This window comes from Apostichopus japonicus, chromosome 8 (genome assembly GCF_037975245.1).
Source record: "Apostichopus japonicus isolate 1M-3 chromosome 8, ASM3797524v1, whole genome shotgun sequence".
Taxonomy (NCBI): Eukaryota; Metazoa; Echinodermata; class Holothuroidea; order Aspidochirotida; family Stichopodidae; genus Apostichopus; species Apostichopus japonicus.
This window is the reverse complement of record NC_092568.1, coordinates 19,174,934-19,187,218: the sequence shown is the minus strand read 5'-3', so window position 1 is coordinate 19,187,218 and position 12,285 is coordinate 19,174,934. Positions and strand designations below refer to the sequence as shown.

The 12,285-nt window shown below is 35.0% G+C and overlaps 2 protein-coding genes across 9 annotated transcripts in view; one reads left to right on the top strand and one right to left on the bottom strand.

Moving 5' to 3' along the window:
* LOC139970923 (neuronal acetylcholine receptor subunit alpha-7-like) overlaps positions 1-12,285 on the top strand; it is a 31,869-nt gene that overhangs the window by 12,730 nt on the left and 6,854 nt on the right. For 3 of the 8 annotated variants that reach the window (XR_011794253.1, XR_011794252.1, XR_011794251.1), the window contains 2 exons: positions 457-660; positions 2,198-4,101. Coding sequence is in view for 1 of the 8 variants with exons in the window: in XM_071976995.1 (XP_071833096.1) it covers positions 9,262-9,319; positions 9,800-9,954; positions 10,945-10,989; positions 11,562-11,671 (368 nt within the window). In the remaining 7 variants the exon portion in view is untranslated. Of the gene's footprint in view, positions 1-9; positions 661-2,197; positions 5,020-6,892; positions 6,994-9,131; positions 9,320-9,799; positions 9,955-10,944; positions 10,990-11,561; positions 11,672-12,285 lie in introns of those variants that run through there. The other 5 variants (XR_011794248.1, XM_071976995.1, XR_011794250.1 and 2 more) reach the window with 4 other exon arrangements.
* On the bottom strand, positions 4,538-8,189 carry LOC139970926 (uncharacterized). The gene is made up of 2 exons (XM_071977001.1): positions 7,530-8,189; positions 4,538-6,710 (listed from the first exon to the last, which is right to left on the bottom strand). The coding sequence occupies exons 1-2, from the start codon at positions 7,699-7,701 to the stop codon at positions 5,605-5,607; spliced, it is 1,278 nt and encodes a 425-aa protein (XP_071833102.1). The 5' UTR covers positions 7,702-8,189; the 3' UTR covers positions 4,538-5,604.

Below are 12,285 nucleotides of genomic sequence, written 5' to 3'. Positions count from 1 at the left end.
TATGTATTTCCAATACAAAACAATCTTCACAACGGCAACTATAGCGATTGAACATTGCAAATCATATATAGGAAGGGACTTCCTTGTTTCTATGCCAAAGTGATTTCAGTTCCTCATTGGAAGTCCACTGACAAACATTTAACAGCGTATAGGAAACGGGGTTGAAGGTCACAAGCACACAGTTTAATAAGGTGGCACACTCCATATATAGTCGATATTACTCCTGTTTGTGTCGTTAGCCTTAGGATAGGATTCAACTTGGAGTCATGCTAGATACATTTATGTCTTAGTTTAGTTTAATCTCTAAACAATTTTACATGTGTGTTTACTATGACTTGGAAACCAATGTTGAGGTGAGAAAGTGCACGGAATTATTGAGACCGATATAGTTTCTGTAGAGGGTGTTGGTCTTTCATCTTTCGAGAATTTTGTCTGTTTCTTTTATTCTTTTTCAAGTCTTGCACAGTTCAAAGTGTATCTAAGAAGGCATTTTGATGGAAAACCAAAGCTTACTGGACAAAACACTCCCGGGAAAAAACGGTGCTCGATATGAAAAGAGACGGGTGATTGTGTGGAGATTGCTGGCATGGTGCTTGGGTATAATCGAAAGGTCTGCAGTTGAAACATGGAGTACAGGTGCTAATAGAAACGTATTAAACGGTAAGTTACAATCATGATTCGCTTTTCCTATTGTAACCTTTTTGTACCTTTTCAAAAGGACAAACATAGAACAATCCTCCGTTAAGTACATTCTTATAGGTATCGAGATTTATATTGACTGAACTATATGGGACACTTAAAGTATGATTCAGTGTGTTGTGTTATGTCCCATCCATGTACATATTTCTATTTAACTATATATATGATAGTGAAAGCAGGAAGTTATGCATTACTCTATACATGTTGTTCATATATATTATAAGTAAACTATGGAATATTCTACTATGATATTACACAAATTGCTAGTTTAAAAGGGAAGTCTTTATACAGCATAATGACTCCGTTTCCTTCCTTTGTCAGTTATGTCCCTTTGCATTAATTCCTTCCATCTGTGTTAATCTATCGTTGTCACAGTGGCAAACTATAGTTTGTGAATATATGATTTAAAAAATATCTAATAAATTTTTAGTTTTCTAATGTGTTTGTGTTCAAAGTATATATGTAGTGAGGGTACAACATGAACAAACTCACGTTTAATTAGAATGAGGTCATTAATACGGTTACGGTTGTTTCAAGAAAATTAAGCTGAGAAGTTTTCACCCGCCTCATAATAACGAAAATGTTATTTCAATTTAAAGAGCTTAATCCTCCTAGAGTCAAGCTAGAATGATAGAAAAGATACTGTATATTTTCCTTTATACATTGGATGATGGAGTTTACATTACGAAACTGGTGCAAGTATATGTAAGCAAACTCTAAACCAAACCAAACCTCACACATACAAGCAAACAAACTGATTTACCAACTAAAAAGAACTGAAAAGAATACTTCTGCCAATAAGAATGAAAAGTTACCCACAAAAGTATAAATCAAGTCGAACTTCCGTTGCCACCGTCATTGTTAAATTTATTCATTGGTTATAGTGCATTAGTGGTTATAGTGGTTATAGACAACAAATATACTGTCGTGTGATAGAATGACATATTTATTTTCACAAAGCCGAGACCATTACCGTTACCTTTTTTGTTTAAACAGCATCCTAAATGCGTTTACCTAGTTTGTCCATTCTCAGTAGATTTATAAAACCTTGCTTCATCTATCTATTTTTTATCATGTAGACACTGAGTTATTGCAGTTCCTCCATTATTGTAAAATAAAAGTTTGTGTTGCTAAATGCTTTGGTGGCCGATATTCCGATGAAAAATAGGGAAGTAGTCATGCTACTTTGTTAAATATGTTTTAATTAATTTTAACTAATCAGTTTCAAACGATAAGAAATGTCATTATAACGTTATCTGAGATTTTTATTCGATTAAATATAACTTGAATTGACTTCCCTGAAAGCTTGAAAGTTGACATGTAATAATTAGATATATTTCATTAACAAATGTACCGTCATTACAAGGCGAAGACCAAGACTGACGTCAGTTCACCGCCTTCGATTATTTGATTTCAAACCTTTTGCATTCTAACGTAAGGAACAAGAGGTTGCTATGTTTTGTTTCGAATCACTTTCTAATATTTTTCCATCTTATAGGCCCTTCCCGGCAACGACAACGAATATTGTATTTTTCCTATATGTGTTCTATTCTCCTGATGATCTCTGCCTCGATTTTCACTATGTTCTGGTACACTCAATGTGTTTTCCACAATTGGAAGGAACTTTTACGATACACATCATACGTGTTGTTTTATTGGCCTGTCATCACCTCGGTACAATTTTTGAGCATATTCGCTAACTTTCAAAATCGATATGGACAAAAGAATTTGAAGACGGATTTGACATGGACAAATTTGTTTAGCGAAACAAGTTTTTGGCAGAAAGTTTTCAATGGAAACTTTCAAAGCACCGGTAGGTTGCCAAAAATTGGCGTTTGTATGTTATTTTATGGGACAGCAATCTTTAATACCGTCTTAGAAATATATTTTTGGTTTAATCAGGATGCCGATTGCCGTCATTTTACTGAGTACATTTGTATCGTATCAAATATCTCCAGCATTTACTTCTATTGTACATTCTGCTACTTCCTATATTTGAATCGTAAAGCGTTACAGGCTGAAGGTAAGCGCACCTTATTCTTCATTGAAAGTAACAGTCAAAGTCAATCCGAGTGTCTGAAGAGAGTACAATCCTTATTTAAGACATATTTGGAGCTCCGAAGGTTGTTATTTCCCTGGTTAAACGTGATCATATTTAGCACCTCGTTCGGAATTACGGTATTTTTGACTTGGCGTTCGGATTCTTCTAGCGGCGGTAATGCTTCTGAAATGGTTCCATTAGAGATGGGAATTCCGGCCTGGTTAAACCACAACGGGATATGCGAGCTTAAATGCGGTGAAAACTCAACCACAACAGAAACTTCGAAACACTTAATTCCGTTTGATTTGAAGGTAGTTGGAGAGAAAATAATGGTGGTTCTTTTGGGTTTGGTAGTTGTTGGGGGAATGGATTTACGATACATTTGGGATGATTTTCAAATAAAAGTCAATATGATGTATTCTGCTGATAACGTAAAGGACATTGAGTACATAAGAAAGTTTGTCAAACACCTTCGCACCGATAAAGCGTCCTCGACCGTACCGACGTTTGTGATACCATTGTTTGGAGTGATATGCGGTGTACTAAGTGGAAACCACTTTCAAGGCTGAGAATAAAACTTTAAATGAGTTCACTGTAATGTGACATAACTAATATGCTCATTATATGATCTAAATATTTTTAGTTTGCCTTACTAGAAGATCCTTAAACAGAAGCTGACTGGTAAGTGATAAACTTGACAAGAGCAAATAAATCTTTGGCTACAATGGGACCGGTGTGTTTGCCGAATGGATACAAGTGGTGGCATTTGAAGCTATGAGGCTTAGCAACCGGGCATAGTAAGGTGGGTCTTTCATCCAAAAGCAACCTACGGTGTTCCCATCTGAAATGACTTCCTAACTTAAAAAGATTCCAAATTTGAGTTAAAATGTGGAACTGCAATCCACCCGATGTGTAAGTAGTACTCCATAAGCCTTTGCGGGTTTCTCCCACATTTATGGTCGCTTAAACGTTGTAAAAATAACTGCTGGTTATTATTATTATTATTATTATTATTATTATTATATATTGAATATTATGTAAAAAGTGAGCCCAGGTTACAAGCCCTGTGATCTGAACTATATGCAACCCTTGGTGGTGATCCCCACATGTCCATTTTCTTGCTGGGGATTCCAGTCATATGTCACTGTATCTTCCATACCGTGTAAGCACGGTTAGTTTTATCCTTTAACTGCAGGATTTTGTTAAAGGTTTGCTCACAGCGAGCAAATATTCGCTCTTGAAATTAAGTTTACCCTTTTAACATAGTTGAATGTAAAGACTTATTTAGTAACTAGAAGGTTTTTTCATCATATCTTTGTTATTGTTTACTGATTTAAATTAAAATCGAATCCTAATAAGAATTTCTATTCTGCAGTGATTTTGTTGTTGTAATTTTGTGAAATTTTGTAAATGATCTCACAAACAGCAGAATAAATTTTGTTATCATGAATGACAAGTGAGCTGAAAGTATATTTGTGTTTCTTTATAATGTATCAATTATTTATCCACAAAGAAGAATAACATTTCTACAAAGGGGTTTCATTTTAATGCAATTCTAACCGCAGAGGGGAAAGACTGCTACGCAATCACTGCAAACGAACCATATATCAACCTCTGTCTAGAGGTAGGGACAAGATATTGAGATAGGAGTTTTGAACTAACAGTGTCGTACATTTTACTCTTCTGTATGAGCTCTACATTGTTTGCCATCAAATATCTCGGTCTTTTATTTGCCTAATAGACCCCAATATCAATAATCTGAGAATTTTAACAACATACTCCAAAAACAAAGGGAACTAATGAAGAGGGCAATTCATTATTTTACATCAATTTACGCATCTGTTTCTTTGTAGATGTTATCATATCTTAAAACGAAAGTAAAATACAAAAAATAACTTGTTATCGTTTTCATGATTCAAAATAATAATGATTAAACTGCAGTGGCCTGATAGATCGAAGTACTGCATCACGCACTATACTTGCCAACACACACACCGTAACAACGAAATACAGTGTCACGTTTAAACTATCCTTTTACACAACTTGTCTTACTGTGATACTAATTTGAGTCTAATTAGTCCAGACTTCCACTTTCATTCGTCCGAAAGCATTGTATGCTGATTTTTATATCTCTTATAACTTCTGAGCTAGGTAGTATAGAAAACAGAAAGTTATTTCCTGTGTAACATCATTCGGCGAAACCTTCAGTAATACTAAAGTTAACCGTCTGATATAAGCGACACAGAGAAAGTGTTGAAAATGTTAACCTAAGATCTACGGTAGGTACGAGTAAAGTATAATTAAAAACAAGTTCTATTCCTTTAGACATTTTCAGGAATACTATATATGGATTCGTATCATAAACGAGAAATACATTTTTGTAGTTCTTAAAAATATACCTCTTGGCTGTTCGCACGAAATAGACATTAGTAACGGAGTGAGAATCTAAAACCAAAATATATATAACTTTCTCATGAGTATACATGGTTTATAGCTAAACTGATAATGATAAAATGTAACATCTAATTTAGCGTATTTATTGATATATCTATGTCGCGATATTAAAAACCATTTGCTAGCAGGCAAAACCTTAAGACGACCTTAACACCCAACTCGATGTAAAATAACTAAATTGTTGTTTCTTGTCATAACTCCGGGATTGAGTACCAAACAAGTTGACATGTCTATAAAAATCAGTTTCGTAGAATACATTAAAAGGTAATTAGCATATCCTTAACTAATTTTTGTATTCAATTAATGTAGCGGTTCCTTTGTTTTCCACGGATTAAGTCCATCTCTGCTTAAAATGGTTCCCTAAGTCAACAAGGCCGAAGAACATAAAGGTTTTGCTTGTTTATAACGGTTTAGAAGTTTTGCTGTTTTCCGCTTAAAAATGCAGATGCGAATCCACTAAAGGGAAAAATAAAACAACCAATGGTGTCAGTTGTTGTATTGGGATGTAACGTATCCATATAATTAGTCAAATCCTTCCAGAACTTTCTCTCTCCTCCCGAATACATGAATTTGACTTCCATTTTGAAATCAGTCCACACGTATTTGATGTCCAAGGCATTTGCAGCGTAGTAAGGTAAAATGGCGATCATTACATTTCTCCATAACACGACTAAATTATAGAGGACGAAAGTATTATCTTCATGCAAAAATTGTTCCCGATCACACGTGTAGCTGCACATTCCACGTTCACTGTGATGAGAAGTAACATACGAATCTGTAATGGGCACAGAAGTGGTAGATGAGGGTAATACGATTTCATTAAAATTCCACGTAAAAAACACAGTCAGTCCAAATGTTGAATTGAAAATAACGAAATTGAGCCATGGTACCAATATCTTTCTAAGCTGGTAGTATTCTCTGAAGAATGTTGTAACCGTGGAAATACATTCGTCAAACTCTCCAACGTGCTGTTGGATGAACTTCGAGGCAATCTCGCTCTCACGCTCAAGGTTAATGCGATTCAAATATAAAAAGTAGCAAAACATTGAAAAAAAGTAGGCAACTGAAATTTCAGAAATTAACCAAAGATATTCTGGAAAATTTTGACATTCCGTCTCGAGTGTTATGAAGAATGTTAACTTGAGTGCAGAATGAACTGTTGGAACTAACAGGTATAAGATCAGGAATGCCGAGCACTTTGGAAGAGGAATCGTCCCAGTTTTGGATGTAAAACTGGACATTATTCTTGCACAACATTTTACGCTAAACACTTTTACCCATGAGATGTTCCTTCGCTTTCCCACCTGGTTCTTGATTAAAGCTGCCAAGCATATTATCTGGGCTGACATCAATGATGGCCAGTAGCATTGGTGCGACACAAAACGTAAGAAATGGTCAATCCTTCCAAAATAACAGTATAAGTACAATATTAGAGCTACCGTAGACGTAAATGTTAAAACCACGAGAGAGATCAACGAGGAGATGAACGTCAATCGTTCCTTCCACCTCTTTTTATCTGGAAAATCAAAATAAAGTTGAGGAAATTTGATCAAAATAAATATTCATGTAACTTTACTTTACTCACTTATATTTTCTTTTTATTTATTTCTTATTTAAATAACAAGTACATCAAATTCCTTCCATTTTAATTTCTTATAAGATTCAGTTAAACAAGGAATGCTCCCGTTTTTCTTACAGTAAACACCTGTTTACCGATACTTTGTGGCAGTGACATATTACTTTGTCAACCAATCGTTTGAAAACGTACCTTCTTTATAATACAGATGAAGAAAGCCAACGTATATGGAAAAAAAGCTTTCTAATGGCATATTACTTCATTGAAGAAACACCATTCTCGAAATCCGTAATTCGAGGGTTTAACTTGTATTATCTCACAAAGTTTGTATTATATATATTGTGTACAAAGTTTGTATTATATATATATATTGTGTACAAAGTTTGTATTATATAAATATATATTGTATACATAGTTTGTGCATACATATTTTTCTTGTCTTACTTTTGCTGATTTAACAGGTTGATGAAGTTGATGACATACTTCAAGCACTGCTCTCATGTTATATTTTATCATTTTTAGACAACATTGGTGTTTCAAGGGAGGCAATTAAACTATGATATCACTTATCGGATAACCAAAATGATAATAAATGACAAACTAACAATTTCTATTCATATGATTAGAAAGTATTTTACTTAACATTGAAACAAAGCGGATCATGATTTTTTTTTAAGTGATTATGTATTTCTAATTCTCGGTCCTTCTTTGTAAACATAAAGTTTTGCATTTAAATAAAACAAAAACCCTTAAATTTACCGTGATCATCAAACATTGCAGAAGTTGTCCCTGTAGACAACGGCCAAGTCACAACGCCATGAAGCCACATTAAAGCTTTTAAACAGTTGTTCACATTCCTGATCTCTCCATTATCATAGTTTACCGACAATGGACTCGAATTAAGAAGATATCCTTCGTTGTTGGTATCCATCTTTGCCTTTTCTATTTCTGTTCACAAGCAAGAACTAATTCTGTGAAGAACTATTTCATATACAACTTGTTTATAAATTCTCGCGATGCTTAAAATCTGCAATATGAAACTGATACAAACTTTATATTGGCTGATCAGGAAGTGAAAGGGATATACAAGGAACAAGGAAGCAGACTAGTTGAAACTTTCTCTTATCTATAGGATTCCTTCACTCACACACATCCACACAAGCATCGTGACACGGGCGTACACGCACACACACACACACATGTTGGTTTTACATTCCAACCGAGGACCCCATTGTATTTTCCATTGTTCAAATCCACGTACCCCAACCTTAACAATACCCCATACAATAGAAATTCTTCCGAGGACGTGGTGATTCTTTAGAAATCACAACCGAGGACCTGGAATTCTTTTGTTCAAGTCCTCGGTCAGATAGAAAAACAAACGCACGTGCACACATACACACACGCCCGCACACACACACATACGCATGTAGGTACGTAATTATTACGTACTTATGTAGTGATTATCACGTACGTATTAAATAATGATATCGAATGTAGGCCTACGTATACGTAGCCTATGTTTACACTTGTCTAACGTAAGGGAGCCTACGTTATATACTGCGGGATACATCTTCATATCAAATAAGTAGAGGGATGAACTTGTTCGAATGTACTTTAATTTAGGGTTTAGCCAGAAGAAAATCCTTTAATACTTAACAGCAAAGCATCGGATAATAGTTAGCGAAATATATCTCAGACGCATTCTGAGGAGCCTTTTCTTGTATCGCAGGAAACATTCAGACATTGTAGATGTGGCCATTTTTATATCGTGGCAAGCCTAAGCACAGACACACCTGAGGTGTTAGTCGAACGAACGTACCTTGTATGTCTCCGGCATTTTTTAGTTAACTACAAGCTTGACTTCACATGTGGTGTACGTATCTTGCATGTAGACAAATATGTTACAGTATATATAAACGTACCGCGTACCGCCACTTCTTACTATCTTCGGTATAGAACGTAAAATTATCACGTGTGTACGTAATAAATATTACGTACGTACGTAATAAATATTACGTACGTACGTCATAATTTTTTTCAACCATGTCCTCTCTGGATCTTCGTAAATAAGAGACCAGCGGACGCATGTATCGGTATATACCACGCTAGTTCTCGTGACCTTTCAAAATGAAATGAATCGTTCAAATTAATTCAACATACCGACAACACTAAATGTACATAATATAAGAATCACTTGAGCCATAAATAATAAGTTTGGTTAGACATTAAAAGTGCACGAAGTGTTGATGTAAAGCAAACAATTTTGATCGGTTATTAATGGGCTTTGCACTTCAAACAATAATAATAAGGCAATAAATTTACTGGAGACAATTATAATTCCAAGTGGTAAATATCATTTTGAAGTTCTTAACGATGACTATTAGTTGTTCTGCGTAAAGGGTTAAAACTGTGACAACGATTTACAATATAGAGAAGGCAGAGCGTCAAACCATTGTCTGTATATGTATATAAGTGTGACAAAACCAAAATGGAACGGTCAATTATAACATTGTTATTGGTTACTCTTTCCTTAACTATTTCAGAGGGTAAGTACATCAACAGCATATTGAGGTGATATGGTCAAAAATGATCTTTCATCACAGTTTAAAGGTGGCCACAGAACTAAACTGCAGGTATGCGTGTCATTCTATGAAATAATATGTACAGTTTTTCAACCAGGCTTGTAAAAATCAGGAGACCTTTCTGCATGTGCGTCTAATTTGGTTTTCGTTCTCCTATTGAAATAGCAACTCGGTAAATGACATACATATAATTATAATATAATACATATCTGTATATATCTATCTATCTATCTATCTATCTATCTATATCTACCTATCTATATATATATATATCTATATATATATATATATATATATATATATACATATATATATATATATATTTATATATATATATATATGTTTATATATTTATATCTATATGATTAAATTATAATATAAGATTTTGAATATTATGTTTCATCATATTTGTTCATTTTCTTCTACTTTTTCGTTTCCTGAAAGCGACGTTAAACAAATCGACAGACATTTCGGCTCACAAGGGTTTAGTTGATGAATTGTTGTTAAACTACGGACCTCGATCAGTTCGTCCTCGTATTAGACATGACAATCGAGTCGAAGTATCATTCTACTTCAAGCCGTTTATTCTTTCATCATTTGTGAGTATTCAATATGAATTTAATTTACATTTCACGGGTTCGGGTCAATGTACTTCGCATATATAAGTGTATCAGTGGCTTAACGAGTAACATGGCGGGCTCAAGTGCCATGGATAAGGCTAGGCCCTAAATCTAGCGAAGTGAGAAAAGTGTGAATTTCAATGATATTCTCCATTTTTATTCATTCATAAGAGGTGTTAGAGACTGGTAACATTTATAAGTTGTGCCACTACAAAAATTACGATGGTATTGTTATTTAAATCGATGATACATCAAATGGGAGAGAGAATAATAGAAAGAGACAAGGTAAATGGAGAAACTTTATACTATCAGTAATCTCTGATGGCAGATCATAACGGTACCATGTGTTGGAGAACACGATTGTGAGTGCAGCACGCAGCCATTCGCCGGAGACCAAGTTTGTTTCTTTATATCGTGTCATTGAATGAGTACCGTATAGTTGACAAAATAAAGTGTTAGGAATTTATTTACGCTCTTCAACATTAGAATAAATCATACCAAAATGTATGTTTATTATCTTAATGGCATTTTGTTGTAGTTATAGTACAAGTATTTTCTTATAACATAACCTCACTAGCGCTATAAGATTTTAGGTGCACATATCTTCTTGGTGGTACTACACTCCATCATTTGTGAACGCAATACTGTGTGTTTCTAAAGCATATAGTTATCCTTCGGAGGAACTGAACAAGTGGAACCGTGACGTAGTGAATCGGCCCAGCGAGTCTGTATACAAGTTCACTAGTTGTGTTCACACTAGTTGTGTTCACATGCTGGTGATATCTTTCCCGCGATGCTGTTATGTTGGTTCAGAGATATTGTAAAACAGTACAGATTACGCACACTAAGGGACCTAAGTGACAACGTCCTCCGTTGAACCGATGGAGAGCCCAATTTGAAAACATTATTACGGAATCTTTGGCTACTTTTGACCTAATTTTTTATCGTGTTCTCTTTCACCATGTTTAGGATGAGCAGAAGCAGCAACTTTCTATAGAAGGAACAATCTACATGGTAAGCTATCTAATTGTTCCAATTTCTGCCAGCTTACACGTATCATCTTGTACTGCACCAATATCGTATATGTCCTTTTTGGCGTTCCGTAGTATTATTGACTTGATGCTTTTAACCGGCTGAGTTTAAAGCGTCACACTGTATTAGATATGTTATAGTTGGGGATATACAAGGGAGTTGTTATACGATAGAGATCCTACTATAGGGTCTCTATATAATTATACTTAACTGATGCGAGTGTATCGTGTCACTCACACCGCTAAAATTCAAACTCCAAGCTTTGGCGTTCCTTGAATAAGTTAAACTTTAAAGACGTTTGGAAGAACATATACTCTACATGTCAAGTCTTGTACAATGTTATGAACAATACCTCAAGGTTATTGTCAGCTCATATCAAAAGGAAAGGGAAAACAAACAAACCATTGGACCAACAAATGAGGGGAGGGGAAGAGGGGGGTGTCAGGTGGTGCTTGTGATATGTTTGCAGAAATAAATAAATCTCTTTCAATCTCTGAAATGTAATTCATGGTGTATGAGTAAAATATATGTATTTTGAATGCTTTTAATGGTAGGGATGGGTCGATGAGTTTCTGCAGTGGGAGCCAGAAGATTATGATGGGGTAGATATAGTCTCATTGCGAAATGAAGATCTTTGGATGCCGGATGTGACTACCTACGAACGGTATGCAAAGGTTTTAATGCTATTTATTCCTCCTTCACTATAGTTTTACATTTCTCTGTTTCTATGCAAAGGACCTTCGTTGCTTCAAGAAGCATATATAGGTCAATATGGCGGTATCAACATATGACATTTCCTGTAGGCTATATATTCAAAGTGACGAGACGTTAAAGAAATAAGTGGAAACAATGAAAGAGATGTTACTGACGGTACATCGGTATCACTCTACTCCTATTTTGGAGTGGACAAGGGTGCATGCATGCAAGCGAGGTAAATCAAATAGCGCTGCATTAGCTATGAAAGACACAATTGTTTTCTCTTATAGATTCAGCCGATTCACACAGAGATTACATTAACTACTGTAAATCTTAAAGTTTGCACCACAGTAAATACTGGATTGTGCTGAGAAATCTGATATATCGGTAGCATGTGCTACTAGGTTTACAGTAAGAGGCGGAGGATATTTGTAATTCCAACAAATCCCAAGTAACTGGATTTGTTGGAATTACACATATCCCCAGTTCTTACTGTAATCCTATTTAGCACATGCTACCGAATTATAGCACGATCCAGTTTTTACTGTGGTACTGAACTTAAGATTTACAGTGGTAATTGTT

Bases quoted from the DNA above. Each gene is read 5' to 3' on its own strand.
- LOC139970926 (XM_071977001.1), bottom strand. From the start codon at position 7,701: ATGGATACCAACAACGAAGGATATCTTCTTAATTCGAGTCCATTGTCG. The intron at 6,711-7,529 runs GTAAATTTAAGG...TTGATTTTCCAG, and splicing joins TGCAATGTTTGATGATCACG to ATAAAAAGAGGTGGAAGGAA.